The sequence below is a fragment of the Elgaria multicarinata genome, chromosome 18 (assembly GCF_023053635.1).
Source record: "Elgaria multicarinata webbii isolate HBS135686 ecotype San Diego chromosome 18, rElgMul1.1.pri, whole genome shotgun sequence".
Taxonomy (NCBI): Eukaryota; Metazoa; Chordata; class Lepidosauria; order Squamata; family Anguidae; genus Elgaria; species Elgaria multicarinata.
Window position 1 is genome coordinate 3,443,165 of NC_086188.1, and position 16,357 is coordinate 3,459,521.

A 16,357-nucleotide genomic window follows, 5' to 3' on the forward strand; every position below is an offset into this window, starting at 1 on the left:
TTTAATCCAGCATTCTCGATTTTGATCACACATTCATGAACTTGATAAATACCGCCGGCGCGTCGATGGGTCCGCTCATCTATAAATTCCACCGCTTGGCTGCCTCACTTTCAGTGGCATAAGCAAACTCTGGTGCAACTGGTAAGAGCCTTCCATATATATATATATATATTTTTCCCCAGGTTGTAAACGCTTTATGTGTCCTCTTCTTTCTCATCCAGGTGTGAAAATCCCGTAGGATGAGACTGCCAGATTTGTGGGATATAGCGAGGCACAGTAGTGTAGAAAGATAGAGATTGTAACAAAACTTCCTGATGGTAAGATCTGTACAGCAGTGGAACTGTCGACCTACGGAGGTTGTGGGTTCTCCATCTCTGGAGGTTTTTAGGAAGAGGGTGCACAGCTGCCTCTCGTGGGTGGTTGAATGGGTTTTCCTGCACATTGCAGAGGGTTGGACTAGATGGTCCTTGGAGTCCCTTCCAACTCCACAATTCTATGATTCTAAGACAATGCACAACAAGAAAAAACAACAACATTAGAAAGTCTCCTCTGTAGTCAGCAACTTTGGGTCTCATTGCTCTGTCCCAGCGCTGCTGAGCACCCATTCTTCCAGATAACTTTGTACCAACTTGCTGTTCTGACTCAGCCCTGCTTCTTCACTGCTTGGGAGGACGTTTGTTGTATTTCCAGGTGACTTGTAACCTAACAGCGGTGAAAGCCCCTTATATATAGTTATCTGAGCATAATTTTTCCTGTCTAGGTGCGCTTGGGCCATTTCCCGGCACACCAGTCGCAACCATAGGCTGAAATTCCTTCCTTTTTTGGGGGGATGTTGGTATCTATCTTTTTTTGCAAAATGGCCAGTTTTGCTATTTTGGGTGTGTGTGTGTGCGTGTGTGCATGCTCTGCGCTTTGATTTCAACCTGCCAGATTTCTCTCTGCATCCCTGGCGAGTGTTTGCACTCCCACGAGCACAACACGGCCTCCTTGCAGGGCTGTACGCTGCGCTAGATGTGCGTACGTCTAGATTCGCCTTCCTCAACTTGGCACCCTCCAGATGAGCTGGGCGGCATGCCGGCTGGGAATGATGGGAGTTGTAATCCAACACATCTGGAGGGCAGTAGCTTGGGGAAGGCTGGCTTATAGGATGGGGAGGGGAGATTTTGAATGAGGTGGTGCTTTAGAGCTAAATTGGAAGGGCGGATGGGTAGACCCAGCAATTGCTGCATTGCAGGGGACTTTGGCACACAATTTTCGTGTGCAAACTCTGCCCCCCCCCCAACACACCCACCAGGTTAGTAGCATTAGAAACGTTAGGTTGTAGTTTGGTTGCCTCCGGTACAATCCAGGATTGATCTGAGCTCCCTTTGGGAAGGACTGAGCCCGCTTCGCATCCCAGCCAGGACGTGAGTGTCTCCCCTGCCGCGGCTCGTCCTCAGACGTGAATTTCTCTCCCCAGGGAGCAGACCATCTTTGCCATCATGGCTTCAGACCACCAAGCATCAAAGCAAGCCACCTCCAAGGTTAGTAGGTGCCAGCAGCCACTTGGGGGGGGGGCGGCAGGGGAGGTTGGACACAGGGGCGCCACCAGGGTTGGACCACAGGGCACATGTCCGGGGGCCTCATGGTTTGGGGTGGTGGTTTCACAACAACCCCCTAACCAGGGCAGTGGTGGTGGTGGCTCTGCTGAACTGGCTGACTTTGAAAAGAGACACCATGTCAGGTGGGGTGTAGGGGTAACTGGCTCAAACCTAGTGGTGCATCTGGTTGTGCAGAGGTTTCTGATGGAAAACCCAGCCTGGGTGGGACTGGCTGCAGATCCAGGCACGGAAGAAAAGAAGATTTCGGATCTGCTGTTGCTGTTGTTTTTAACAAACTGAACACCTTTATAAAGGGAATAGAGATGTCTGTTAATGGCAAACTGTGTAAGAAGAACGGTGGAAACGAAAGGACGGAGCTCCATATTCATGATGCAAAATCGTGGAGCTCCATATTCATGATGCAAAATTGTGGAGCTTCATATTCATCATGCAACATCATGGAGCTCCATATCCACCTTTTGCCCCTACGGCTTCTTGGAAGAGGGCCACGCACATTGCAAACGCATCCAAACAGCTTGCCAGATTTTATACAAACCTCAACTTTGGGGCCTCAACCAAACCCTCCTCCGGCGGTGCTGTTCTCCCTGCAGATTCCAGGGTATGAAGACCTCCTGCTGCAGAAAGTGTGGCTGTTTAGATTTCTCTCTCCCTGTCTCTTGGGTTCCAGATTGTGGTCTTCGAACAGGAAAACTTCCAGGGCCGCTGCCATGAGCTGAACGCTGCTTGTCCCAATTTGAAGGATGCCGGTCTGGAGAAAGTGGGCTCCATCCTGGTGCATTCAGGCCCGTAAGTCCCAGGAAGCGGGATTTGTGGGGCGTGACGGCAAGTTTCCGTGCTGAAACAGTGGGGACGATCACACGCGTGCTGCATTCTGAGCTGAGCGTGGATCCATGTTTCCCACTGTGCACGAGAGTCCATAACAGCCTTCGCCAACTTCATGCCCTCCAGGTGTAGGTTCCAGACATCTGGAGGGTGCCAGGTTGCCAAAGGCTGGTCCAGCATATAACTTAGAATCAATACCCAAATGACTTCTTGGTCGATAATTGCTAGGATCCTGTTTATAGCAGAACAACAACACTCTCTTTCCAGCCAAATTGGGAATACTCCTGTACGGTTAATTTGAGTGAACGCTTTACCTTTAATATTGGAGCCCCCCAATCAGGGAAAGGCTTGTATATTTCGGGGGGCATCACCTTTTCCCCTGGAGCCCAGAGTTAGTGATGCAATAAAATTCTGTATCTCCATTACAGTAATTGGGGGGGGGGGGGCAATGAGGTCCATTTACAGCTTCAAGAGCAGTGGGAGGATTCTGCCCCCGCCCCAAGAGTGGATCCATAAAGCTTGCTAAAATGAGTGTGCCACTCGCCTGCTGATATTTGCCTAACTATTAAGGGTCTAGCTGCACCCATACCAAAAGAAACAGTCTCCCAAAAGTGGGACTGGTTGATCATGTCAATTTCTCCTTATGCCGCTCCTTCTAAAGGTTAAAAAGCTCCAGAATCATAGAATAGCAGAGTTGGAAGGGGCCTACAAGGCCATCGAGTCCAACCCCCTGCTCAATGCAGGAATCCACCCTAAAGCATCCCTGACAGATGCTTGTCCAGCTGCCTCTTGAAGGCCTCTAGTGTGGGAGAGCCCACAACCTCACCAGGCAACTGGTTCCATTGTTGTACTGCTCTAACAGTCAGGAAGTTTTTCCTGATTTCCAGCTGGAATCTGGCTTCCTTTAACTTGAGCCCGTGATTCCGTGTCCTGCACTCTGGGAGAATTGAGAAGAGATCCTGGCCCTCCTCTGTGTGACAACCTTTTAAGTATTTGAAGAGTGCTATCATGTCTCCCCTCAATCTTCTCTTCTCCAGGCTAAACATGCCCAGTTCTTTCAGTCTCTCTTCATAGGGCTTTGTTTCCAGACCCCTGATCAACCTTGTTGCCCAAATCATTCTCTGCACCTCCCCCTTTGATAATTTTAGGCTCTTTCTCCTAGAAACTGACTTTCTACCTTGGGGGAGGGGGGTGTACAGAAGTATAGTATTTTCTTTGCAGAATTAAAAATTGTGGGGGAGGGAATTACCCTTGATTTCTGGGAGAAGCTGGGCTCGTGCTTTCCTTTCCGTCCACGCACGGGTTTTGGGTGCTCTGTGCTTTTCCCCAGGTGGGTCGGATACGAGCAGGTGAACTGCAAAGGGGAGCAGTTTGTGTTTGAGAAAGGGGAATATCCCCGCTGGGATTCTTGGACCAACAGCCGGAGAAGCGACAGCATCTCTGCCTTGAGACCCATCAAAGTGGTGAGCAGGGCCGTCTTCCCAGGGTGGAGGAGGAAGGTGGGTGACAGGGGAAGCCGACACCTTGGGCCTGGCTGAAGGCTGCATATGTGGCTGAGCCATTAGGCCTGTAGCTTTGAGGATGAGCCGGTGTGGCGAGCGTTTGTTAACACACCACTCATCTCCGCTGTGGGTAGAACAGAGCAAGGGGACCCCTTTGTCCCTTTCAAAGGAGGAAGGGAAGGAGTCATAGAACCATAGAATAGCAGAGTTGGAAGGGGCCTGCAAGGCCATCTAGTCCAACCCCCTGCTCAATGCAGGAATCCACCCTAAAGCATCCCTGACAGACGGTTGTCCAGCTGCCTCTTGAAGGCCTCCAGTGTGGGAGAGCCCACAACCTCCCTAGGTCACTGGTTCCATTGTCATACTGCTCTAACAGTCAGGAAGTTTTTCCTGATGTCCAGCCGGAATCTGGCTTCCTGTAACTTGAGCCTGTTATTCAGTGTCCTGCACTCTGGGAGGATCGAGAAGAGATCCTGGCCCTCCTCTGTGGGACAACCTTTTAAGTCTTTGAAGAGTGTGTTGTTTTACCGTAATTGCACAGTCCAGGGCTCCCGTCATGCCAGATCGTAGCCTTGCCCCAAAGTATAACAGTGGGTTGACAGTGATAAGGCAGGTGGCAGCGACAACGAGAGAGAGAAGAGATCATGATCTCCAGCACACCTACTTTTTTAATCCGGTTTTCATCATCCACGGTTTCCCCCTCCGTTTCCTTAGCGAGTCAAGCACTGGGCACTTTGACATCTGTGCGCTGCTGCGCTGTTTCAGCTCACGTATCTTTTCACCTGGAGCGTGACTGTGCCGGCGAAATCTCCCACCCCACCCCCTACGTTCCCTGCAGTTAATTTTTTATATTCTTTTTTATTATTATTTCTGCGCAAATACAATAGTACGGCAGCCTGAAACTGCACAATAACGGTAAAACAACACACTATATTTCCCCCTAAGATCATATTAAACAAACTCTGGGTAAAGAGGGAAGGAGGGGGCACTTTTAGGAAGCAGGAGAGGAGCATCTGGAACGAGGCTGTTGCTGCCGCTTGGCAAGGTCTACAGGGGAGGAGGAGCGAATGGGCACTGCAGCTCGAGGACCGGGCGCGCCGGTGCCTCGCTCCATTTCTAAGGGGGAAAAAATAATCTTTCACCGTCTCTCTATTCATTTGTCCTCTTCATTTTGCTACACGCCCTTACCTGGAAAGTGGGGAAAAAAAACCAATTGCAAAGCAAACTTGCAAACTACAACTTTGCAAATGTTCACTTTGCTGCCACTTATAAGCCACTGGAGTATATGAGGGAGAGGGCCTTTTCGGTGGTGGCCCCTCGACTGTGGAATGATCTCCCCGATGAGGCTCGCCTGGCACCAACATTGTTATCTTTCAGGCGCCAGGTCAAGACTTTCCTCTTCTCCCAGGCATTTAACAACGCTACGTTTGTTTTCTAACGGACCCCAGAACTGTTATGTTTATACTGTTGTTTTTATGTTTCTGATGTTTTTAAAATTTTGTATCCTTTTTAATGTTTACTGTTTTAACTTTTGTGAACTGCCCAGAGAGCTTTGACTGTGGGGCGGTATAGAAATGTAATAAATAAATAAATTAAATAAATAAATGATACTGGAGTACTGCAAAATATATTGATTGATTGATTGATTACATTTATATACTGCCTCATAGCTGAAGCTCTCTGGGCGGTTTACAGAATTTAAAAACCGTGAACATTAAAAAGAAATATACAAAATTTTAAACCATCAAAAGCGTAAAAAACAACAGCCTCCATTTAAAAGCAACAGTTCTGGGGTCCATTAAAAACAAACAAACTCAGCATATGTTGTTAAATGCTGTTAAATGCCTGGGAGAAGAGAAAGGTCTTGACCTGCCACGAATCCTTGTTGCACGCTGGATTTGGCATTTGTGTGTTTGTGTGTGTGTGTGTGTGTGTGTGTGTGTGTGCAAGCGTGTGCATGCTTCTCTCCCCGCACACACTTCTGCTTCGTGGCTGAGTAGGGCTTGCTGCTTTGCCTCTTGTTCTCCTCACGGACTCTCCATCCTCCGCCTTGCACCCTTTTCCCCCGGGTTTGGGCTTTCGTGGCTACCTCTGACCCAGCCTGGTGGGACTCCCTTCCAGGACAGCCAGGAGCATAAGATTGTCCTCTACGAGAACCCCAGCTTCACCGGCAAGAAGATAGAGATCATTGACGACGACGTGCCCAGTTTCCACGCTCATGGCTACCAGGAGAAAGTGTCTTCTGTGCGGGTGCAGAGCGGCACGTAAGTTTCCTATCGGAGGCCTGGCTGAGCTGAGCTTGGATCCCAACACCGAGAGAGCTGATTTTCTGCAGCTCCAGAGAGCTGTTGTGCCCAAGGCCGAACACTTGACTTTATGAAGTCACGGGGGGGGGGGGGCTTCCGGGTGAGGCTTTTCTCATGCCAACCCCCTGTCTCATTTGTGGAGCATTTCAGGGGGGGCAAAGGAAGCTGTCTTCTTCTTGTAAGCCCCTGTTTTCTCGCCATCTTCCTTTCCACAAAAAAACCCCAAAACCATTAAGGAGAAAAATCTGAAATAGCTGCACCACGCCAGGAAGCGTTCACGATCGCATCCCCGATTTTAAAATTCCGGAAGCCTGCGCCCATTGGCACATACGTCCCTATGGCTGGCGCAAAAAGAAGAAGAAGAACCTGACAGCTTTTGTGCCCAAGGAGGTGCCCTGTTTTGAGAGAAGGGGGTTGTATTCGAATCCAGTCTGTGATGGCATTGAATCAGGCTCTCCTTAGCATGATTCACACATTGCACCGAGGCAGATGAAGGTTTGCCAGCAACTCAGTAAGGAGAGGCAGCCGGTTGCCGAGCCCTGATGCGGACCCTTGGGTCGTGCAAGTGTGTGTTGCATTCACACGTTCAGGCGTGCACTTAAGATGCTTGAAGTGCGTGCCAGGAAAGAGTAATGTGTGAAAGGGTTTTTCGTTATTGTAAAACCGCTCTATGGGGCAATGACTGGACATCATTGTTTTAGGTTGCATTTGCATTTTCTGAGCTGCTTTAGACACCTCCACTTCGTAGGGCAAAAGGAGGATTGAATGAGTAGTTGGGTCAAGAGGAAATCTGTGGCGTGGAGGTGCAGTGCCAGACACACCCCAGAGAAGAAGTTTGCGAGCCTTAATTTCACCATGTGCATTTCCTTACGGCTTCGTTCACAAAACGAATTTGCCGGTGCTGCAAATCTGTCTTGCTTTCTGGCTTCCTGATTTCTCTTAATGTTAATAATTTCCAATATAGCCAATATGTCAAAGGTGGTGTCAAAAGCAAACAGGTGAAAATAATAATAATAATAATAATAATAATAATAATAATAATAATAATAATATCATCATCATCATCATCATTCCGGCCTTCAGCCATGTGGCTAGGCATGATTTACTGGGATTTGCTCCCTTCCCTGAGCCCTGTTTGCGACGCTGACGCCGTGTCCCCTTTTGCAGGTGGGTCGGCTACCAGTATCCTGGCTACCGTGGCTACCAGTACCTGTTTGAAAAGGGGGATTACAAGGACAGCGCCGACTTCGGAGCCCAGCAGCCCCAGATCCAGTCGGTGCGACGTGTCCGGGACATGCAATGGCATCAGCGGGGCGCATTCCATCCTGCCAGCTAAGCCGTCGTCCTCTGCTCGTCTGCCTCAGATTGGGGGTGGAAGGGTGGGGGGAGGGTGTTCTGACAGAGCCCCCGGGCTCCCCCACCTTCGTTGCCTCCCTCCCCCCCACCTCAGCCAAGCCTCGCTCTTCTGCACGCTGCTGTGTGAGTAACGTTCTTTGCTACCGCTGTTGTCACCGCCGATAAAACTCCTGAATAAAGCTTTGCCATTCGAACACAGGCCTCAGTCCTTCCTCTTCTGCTTGGCTTTGCATGTCTCAGAGGTGTTGCCAAGGCACTTAAAAGATTAATTTTTGTGAACCGCCCAGAGAGCTTCGGCTATTGGGCGGTATAAAAATGCAATAAATAAATAAATAAATAAATAAATAAATAAATAAATAAATAAATTCGGGGACCAGGCCTGTAGGACACACATTTATTTATTATTGCATTTACATCCCACCTTTTTTCCTCCAAGGAACCCACAGCTGCATACATAATCCTCCTCCTCTTCATTTTATCCTCACAACAACAACCCTGTGAGGTGGGTTGGGCTGAGAGTCTGTGACTGGCCCAAAGTCACCCAGTGGGTTTCCAGGGCCGAGTGGAGACTAGAACCCGGACCTCCTGACTCCCAGTCCAACACTCTAACCACTAGGCCACACTGGCTCTTACATCTCAACATGTTTATCGGCATCTCCATATGCTTAGAAATAATGATTGGGATTGATTTAAATTTCACAGGCGGCAAAGCCAGCCCGTCCGTTTCTTATCCAGATTATCTCCGATAAAATAAGTCCTTCAGTTAATTTGCACCCTGGCTGAGATAATTTTAAACCAATGTCACTTCCCTGCTAAACTTAGCTGCCACGGTTAACCCTTCTCTCGCTAGCTGCAAGCCCCCTTGAAAATGATCTATTACTATTTTATTTAATAGATTGATATGTCATTTAGTATATTCCAAAAATATCCCTAAAATTGCCCCCCACCCCACATGCCAATTTGGAGCTCCCAGGAAATAGAGCTCTAGATTCGGAGCCCTTGGGAGACAGATTTGGAGTCCCCAGGAAATAGATTTGGAGTCCTTGGGAGACAGATTCGGAGTCCCCGGGAAATAGTTTCAGAGCTCTAGATTCGGAGCCTTTGGGAGACAGATTCAGAGCTCCCGGGAAATAGATTCAGAGCTCCAGATTCGGAGTCCTTGGGAGACAGATTCGGAGCTCTAGATTTGGAGCCCTTGGGAGACAGATTCGGAGCTCCTGGGAAATAGATTCAGAGCTCTAGATTCAGAGGCCTTGGGAGACAGATTCAGAGCTCCCGGGAAATAGATTCAGAGCTCCAGAATCGGAGTCCTTGGGAGACAGATTTGGAGCCGGGTCTCATGGGCCCAGACTTTGGAAGGCCAGATACCTTTCAGTAACTGGTGTTCAGGTGCCGTGTTTCTGAAGATGAGGTTCCATCTAGCCATAGCTACTGACAGATGCTTCCTTCACCATGAATACGGCTCATCCCTGTTAAAAGCCACCGAAGCTAAGCGGCCATCGACACATCCTGTGGCGGCCACGTAATATTGTGTGGTGCGACGGAGGATTTAATGCTGTCTCTCCTATTAGGATGGAACGCTAGGGTCTGCCTTTTGTCCCGGTTCTGACTGCAAGGAATGGGTGGCTTCACTTGGCTAACCCAGTGGGCCAGGGGGTCGCAGGAGGCTCTTCGGAACAAGCCCTGTGTCTCGGGCCCCGCTGCGTGGAAGGCTCCATCCTAGCCTGCCATGCTGGATGGCTCTTCTGCCGTTTGGTGAGCTGCCCACTGAGTGTCACTGCAGGCTCACTCACTACCGGCAGCCCTCTGTTTGCCGGGGAGAGGTGGGCTTTGCCATCTGGACATCCTGCGTAGCTGTGGGTGGTTCCCCCCTCCCTTCCTTTTGATCAGGACGTGTCTTTGTTTCTAAGGCTAAGTCATGTGCCATTAGAAGACAACACACACACACCCTGCACACACTTCAAAGGAATGGATACTTACAAAGGAGACCGGCCACCAGATAATTTCTAGCCAATGGAGGTGTTCCTGGAAACCCTCTTGGTCCACCTGAATAAAGGTGACCAGCTGCATTTCCCCCCTTGGAATATGGAAAGGCACTTAAGAACGGTACAGGCTCAGCATCTCCTCTTTTTCTTGTCCAAATTACCCTCGGGGGGGGGAATTGCCGATTTACTTTAGACGAGCATTTTCTGAGGGCTCTTCAGGACAAAATCTGTTGTTGCCTGCAAGCTAGCCGGCTCAGCCGCTGAGATCAGGAGGGCTTGAAGGAAATGTTTTGGTGGCCCCCAAATAGGGTGGGGGGACCCTAAAAAGACCCTGGTCTTCCTCCTGAGCCCTGTGCAGAAGCAAATGAGCTGGCACCTATTTAACCTTGTGTGTGTGTCACTGCCAAAGTGATGCATATATTGTATTCTTTTAGGCACCAGGTTAAAATGATGCTATTTACCTGGGAATTTTGAACTTGATCATAGTCTGTCTGCCCAGTTCTGTGGTTACTTGAGGCTCACAGGCTGTTCAAGGCAGGTCACGTCCCATCTAGTAAGCAGAGCCTGGTCACAGATAGTCCAGTCAAAGTAGACAGCCTGACAGGCCATGTGAAGGCAGAAGAAAACAGGACCTTGGATAGCTCCAAGTGGACCCTGCTGGCTGGAATTCTTTCCTACTAGGACAATCGGAGGATGTTGTCTCAGCAGGGAGCTAAAGCCAACTTATTGAAAATATTTCTTGACCGCCTTCCAGGGCAGGAGCCCTCTTGAGGTGTTATACAACAGTAAAACTCATATCATAAAAACAGTAAAAACAAAACAAAAACCGCCCAGCAAGAGCAGCAAAGATCCTAAAAAACAAGGAACACCAGCATAAAACAAAACCTTCACACACAATTGCAGCTGCAACCCAGTTCAATAAAACATGATCAGGGGAAGGCCAGAGTAAAGGAGTACATTTTCAGGGCTTTCATTAGAACCTGCAACGATGGTGCGCAATGGACCCCTGATGGCAACTTATTCCGGAGTTGAGGAGCCACTATCGAAAAGGCCCTTTCTTATGTAGTCGCTCACCTTACTGCCCTCACAGGTGGGCAAATGAGGAGGTCCTCTCTTGCTGATTTTAAAGTGTGGGCAGTTGTGTTTCCAGACCCCTGATCATCCTGGTTGTCCTCCTCTGAACACGCTCCAGCTTGTCTGTGTACTTCTTGAAGTGTGGTGCCCAGAACTGGACCTTGGTTTTGACCAGTATCCAGCCAGGTGCAAAATAACAGCTCAGGTGGGATGACACCCCCTCCCCCCCCCCCAGTTTCCCCTGAAGCACTCTTTCTCAGCTCACGACTTCTGGAGAGGGAGGGGGAGAAAGTTTCCTAGTTGTCCCTAGAAAATTTGGGATTCGCAAAACTGTTGCTGGTCTCCTGCAAATTACCTAGATCTACTTTCTGCGATCTGCTTTCTGCTCCTGCTCAGACTGCATGTCATTGGTATTCAGGGTGCGTCCGCCATGTCTGTCTGGAAGCAGAAAATAGCAAATTATCTTGGATTGTCATTCATCACAGCCGGCGACATGCCAGGGGACATGAGTGCAAATAGCCATTCAAGGTGCCTCTGCAGTTGCGGGCAGCCCTGCCTAGCCCCCGTGACGTGGGGGATAGGTGCGTGGCGGTGAGGGCTTTGTGCCACGTTCGGCGGTGTCACCAGATTGCAAGTGCCCCAGGTGTGTTGGAATGCAACTCCCGCCGTTCCCGCTTTCATGACTACACTTTCAAAGAGACTTTTGAAGCTCCACACAGAATTCGCCTCTCGGAGGACACGCCAGAGAGTGGACGCCGCTACTAAGAAGGCCCTGCTCGCGAGCTCTTATTTGACGGCGCACAGTGGGTCGCGGGACGACCAGGAAGGCCTCTTCGGACGATCTCAGGGGTTGACTTAGGGGAAGACCATTGGCTGGAAATCCTGGCACGTCAAGTCACGTAGAGATTTGAATGTCAGCAACAAAATCTTGAACACTGCTCAGTAGCTAACAGGCAGTCTGTTTATAAAATACAAAGCGTCTCCTCTCTTCCGGATCTCTTCTCGAAAAAGCCAACGTACTGAAATAGGCCATCTCAGCATCTGGCCAGGTTTATGGTCCTAATGTTCAACCTAAATCTATCTCCCTTGAAACTCTGGAACAACACATCTCATGCCCTCACCCAAACCCCTCAAGATCCTTTGAAATACCCTGCTTTTGCTCTTCCCAGCATCCTGTTGACAGTTTTTGATTTCCCTGGAAGGAAAGCCACGAGATTTTTAAATTGGCAATGGCGGGCAGGAGGTAGGCTTGCTTCTTGACTCCAGCTGGGCCAGAACGGGCTCTCTCAAATTAAAATGGAGGGACGGAGAGATCCCCCTGGCTTCTCTTGCCAGTAGCTCCTGTGTCCTGCCAGGACGTCTGCTCCTGTATCTCCTGCCAAATTGGGAAAAATGGGCTCCCTCCCAGCGGCCGCCGCCTTGGCTGGCACGCCACATTCTCTCAAGGCTGTTTGCTCACCTCTCGAGATCTTCTGTGAGGCCGGAGCGATGGCATGAGACAAGATAAAGAGGGTGCAGCAAGCTGTAATGGCTTATTAGCGGCCGAGTATTCTGGCACGATGGAACGGGGCCCTCGGGCTGAGCACCCTTCTGTGCTTCCGAACGGAAGCCTCCGCCTGCCCTTGGAGGTACTTGGGAACGTTCCCTGGCCCGCGACTGGTTCTGCTGTGAAATGGACCCTCGGTGGCTTTCTGGAGATGTGTGTGCTGGGCAGAGCGGCAGTCGAAGAAACAGAAACCTTGGCAGGCAAAACGGGGGGCCGTCGGCCGTCCGCCCCATCTGCCTCCCTCGGCTTCTCGTGTTGTCTCCGGAAGTTGCAGCTGCGCAAATGGGGAGCCATCTTGTGTGCACAGATTCTGGGAAGGAATCCAGAACGTCAACAGAGGGGGGTGGGGAAAGAGAATTGGATGAAAAGGTTTTCCAGAATGAAATGATCACTCTTAATCGGCCTGCGTGAGAGTTCAGGAGCGATAGGTAGGCAGGTAGGAAGGCCAGGCGAAATGGATCCAACCAGCACTTGTTTTGGCTGCCAGACTGGGTGACCTTATTGTTGTAGTCCAAGGACGGGGGTCCTTTTTTCTGGTGAGAGCGTTAAGAGTGTTTTCAAGATTGCTTTTAACATTTTTTTCTAGGTTTGCAGTTGTTTATCGTTCTTGTTTTCTGCGTTTTCGTGAACCACCGTTGTTGGTTCCAGAAAAGTAGTATAGAAATGGAAATCACCACCACCACCACAATCATGATGATGATAATAATAATAATAATAATTCTTCCTTTGGAGTTTGTTGGGGCTCCATGCTGGTTCTGGGAGGTGTCAAAGCAAATTAGAGGTTCATTCCTTTCTCTCTTTCCCTCTCTGCTGACCAACCCTGCTCTAGAACTTCTCTACACAAAGGAAAAAATCCCACATCCTTATTAGGGCTTTCATTCTCTGCTGTCTTTCCATTTTCATTATACACTCCTTTACACACAACCCCGTGATTTTGAATTGAAAACTTCCCTTCTTGGCAAGGCTCCATTGTGCTTAATGAGACAGCACCATCTAGTGGCAGAATTATAGCGCAATGTTGGCTTTACACACCCAGAAGATCCCGCAGTATCACAGCAATAACTTTAAATGCCACATTATCGCCGATCTTTTTAAAAGCAAGATTAGGGGCGGGGGATAACTCAGGAGACATCCTGGACGTTTACGATGTCGTGTAATGGACCTGCAAACTTCTGTGAGTGGCCAATCAGGAGCATGCAATAGAGAAACTCTTAGTCTTTTGTAAAGTTACCAGTGCCTCTCCAATGGGCACCAGTGTCTCAAAGAAGCTTGCTCCAAATGAGCATTAATGGCCTTCTGCTCACTAGTGGCTGCTCGCTGCTGCGCTCACTTTATTTGCTTGGATACGGACTAGAATGCAACAGTTATGCAAATATAGCCAGTAAAGGAGGCAGATAGGAGGTTTGCAGTGGACTGGTATAATGCCAGAACTGCCCATCTGGCTGGATGCTTGGCCCTCCCCCCTCCCCCATGAATATATTAGCAAATAAACAATATTGTGCACATGTGTATTTATATATATATCATTGGCAAAAAAGACGAAGAAAAGACTTGTAATGTGTTGTAGACGTATACGTCTACAACACATTACAAGTCTTTTCTTCGTCTTTTTTGCCAATGATTCTTTGTGCTGCAGATGCGTTGGACTACAGCTCCCATAACACTGGCTGGGAATGATGGGCGTTGCAGTCCAACACATCCCCAGGGGACGATTGCGGGAAAAGCAGACATAGGGCTCACTTCTGCATTCACGAATGCTGGGGATTATTAGACGTCTTTACGGAGGAGGAGCGCACGGCTATCGATGGCTACTAGTCACAACGGCTAACGGAACGCCGGCAGGGATTTTCCTTTGAGGCATTCGGGACGGCAGCTACATCCAGCCCCGTCGTGGCGTTCGTGGACGTTCAAGAAGCGAGCAGTGCTGTGAATCAAAGGTGGGGACCATTTGAACCTACCTGGTTTGTCAAATCACAACTTCTATCATCTTTGGCCATGATGGCTGGGGGCTGATGGGAGTTGCAGTCCAACACCATCTGGAAGGACACATGTTGTCCACCCCGGGTGTAAATTAAAATGTGCACATTTCATATTGGATCGTCTTGTTTGTCCTCTGCTGTGGTACCGGCATCTGTCCAAGGTGCCCGGCTGTGTGAGACCGTTCCGTAACGGTGTCAGGTCTCTGCCAAGGTCTATTTTTAATAAATCTCCTTTGTTTATAGTTTTGAGTGTGGGTCCCCCCCTTCTTATTATTCTTCATGTGAAAAGTATTTTTGCCCCTCCAATAATTTTCCATTTCACGGCCCGAGAATAGACGCCAAGTCTCCAGATTAAGACGGAGCAGGAAATGAGCCATAACGAACCCTGCAGGGCTGCGGGCACCGGACCTGTTTGATCTGGCGCTGATTCGGCTACCACTTCCTCTGGGCCCTTTGCCAAGGCAGGCGGAGGGGCCATCTCGGTCCTGCCCACCCCGGAGCAAAAGGGTGCGTGTGACATTTCCCAATACCCCTCGATGCAACAGGCTGTGGCTGAACCATTTTGGCGCTTAAGCCAAAAACTCCCCCAGACCCAGGGGTGGCTCCCTAGATCAGTGGTTCCCAAACTTTTTCAGGTCACCGCCCCCTTGGTTCCACAAACTCATGCCCAGCGCCCCCTACCCTACCCTATAAAAATCATTATTCAGAATAGCGGTTCTCAACGACCCACTAAGGAAGATAATAACAATAAAATTCAAAACTGTAACAATAAATTGAATATTTATTCAAAATCCAATTACATTTTTTTTAGTTTATTCAATTAAACATAATGGATGAACTTGATCCAGTGATATCATCTTTTCAAAGTCTGATAGTCATTTAGCAAGAATATCAGATATCACATTTAATAACTAGGGTAGAGTACCTCACTATTCTGTAAATTCTTAATGCTCCTCTGGATCCTGCTGGTCTGAGCACCTGGGCTGAGCCACAGCGGCGGTGGTGGCCGGGCGGAGGAGCTGAGCTGAGAATGAAAAAGGGGTTGTACTGCGCGTGGCCTCTTTAAATGAGAAGCACCTGCCACAGGCTTGCCGAGGGAGGGAGGGAGGGAGGGAAGGAAAAGAGGGTGAATGCCTGTTTTGCAGCCAGCATGGCGGGGCACACCAAGCAGGATATGTCTCTTCATTAGCGTTTTGGTGCTTTTGAAACATTTCAGTTCACCGTTAAAAGGACTCTTCTTAAACGGTATTAATACACGTGTGGATTCTTCCCCTATAGGGCTTGGGACCAAACTACCTTCTCCCATAAAAATGTCCCTGGGCTTTAAGACCTTCTGGAGAGGCGCTTCTCGGAAAAGACCACCTCGAGCGCCCCCCTGCTGCCCCCTTGCCTCTTAGCACCCCCTGCTGACCCCTTGCCTCTTAGCACCCCCTGCTGACCCCTTGCCTCTTAACGCCCCCCTATGCAAACTCACTGCCCCCAAGGGGGCAGTACTGCCCACTTTGGGAACCACTGATCTAGATGGTTTGGCTTACTACAACTCCCATCATTCCCCCCCCATTTGCTCTGCTAGCTTGGGCTGGTGGGGGGAGGGTAAGTCAAAACCACTGGAGGACCCAAAATTGCACATCTCCAACACGTAACACTTGTGGGACCCAATCCACCCCAGGAATCCAATCTACCCGTACTCCCTACCAGCTTCATTTAAACGAACAAGAGTTAAATCATGCAGCAGATGGGAAAGCATTCCCCCATCAGCATAGATGGGCAAAACCTCTACCTGTTGAATGTCTGCCTGATGTGCAGTTGTAACAAGTACAGGATCTTTTCTTTTTTAAAAAAGGTAGCAACCCTAGGGTGACCCTATGCAAAGGAGGACAGGGCTCCTGTATCTGTAACAGTTGTATTGAAAAGGGAATTTCAGCAGGTGTCATTTGTATAGATGGAGAACCTGGTGAAATTTCTTCTTCATCACAACAGTTAAAGCTTCAGGGGCCCTGCCCTCTTTTAAATCTGGTCACTCTAGTATAGCTCCTGCAGCTTTAACCGTTGTGATGAAGAGGGGATTTCACCAGATGCTGCATGCATACAAATGACACCTGCTGAGATTCCCTTTTCTATGCAACTGTTAAAGACACAGGAGCCCGGTCCTCCTTTTCACAGGGTCACCCTAAGCAACCCTATGT

The 16,357-nt window shown here is 49.3% G+C and overlaps 1 protein-coding gene across 1 annotated transcript; it reads left to right on the forward strand.

The window, feature by feature from the left end:
• The first annotated feature begins 1,481 nt into the window (after positions 1 to 1,481).
• CRYBB2 (crystallin beta B2) lies at positions 1,482 to 7,567 on the forward strand. The gene is made up of 5 exons (XM_063144395.1): positions 1,482 to 1,523; positions 2,269 to 2,387; positions 3,754 to 3,886; positions 6,047 to 6,189; positions 7,399 to 7,567. Exons 1-5 carry the CDS (start codon positions 1,482 to 1,484, stop codon positions 7,565 to 7,567), a joined length of 606 nt encoding a protein of 201 aa, XP_063000465.1.
• The last annotated feature ends 8,790 nt before the right edge of the window (positions 7,568 to 16,357 follow it).

What these genes read in the sequence shown, in the direction of transcription:
- CRYBB2 (XM_063144395.1), top strand. Translation starts at nt 1,482, where the DNA reads ATGGCTTCAGACCACCAAGCATCAAAGCAAGCCACCTCCAAG. An exon ending in ATCCTGGTGCATTCAGGCCC is followed by an intron (nt 2,388 to 3,753) that starts GTAAGTCCCAGG and finishes GCTTTTCCCCAG; the next exon opens with GTGGGTCGGATACGAGCAGG. An exon ending in GTGCGGGTGCAGAGCGGCAC is followed by an intron (nt 6,190 to 7,398) that starts GTAAGTTTCCTA and finishes CCCCTTTTGCAG; the next exon opens with GTGGGTCGGCTACCAGTATC.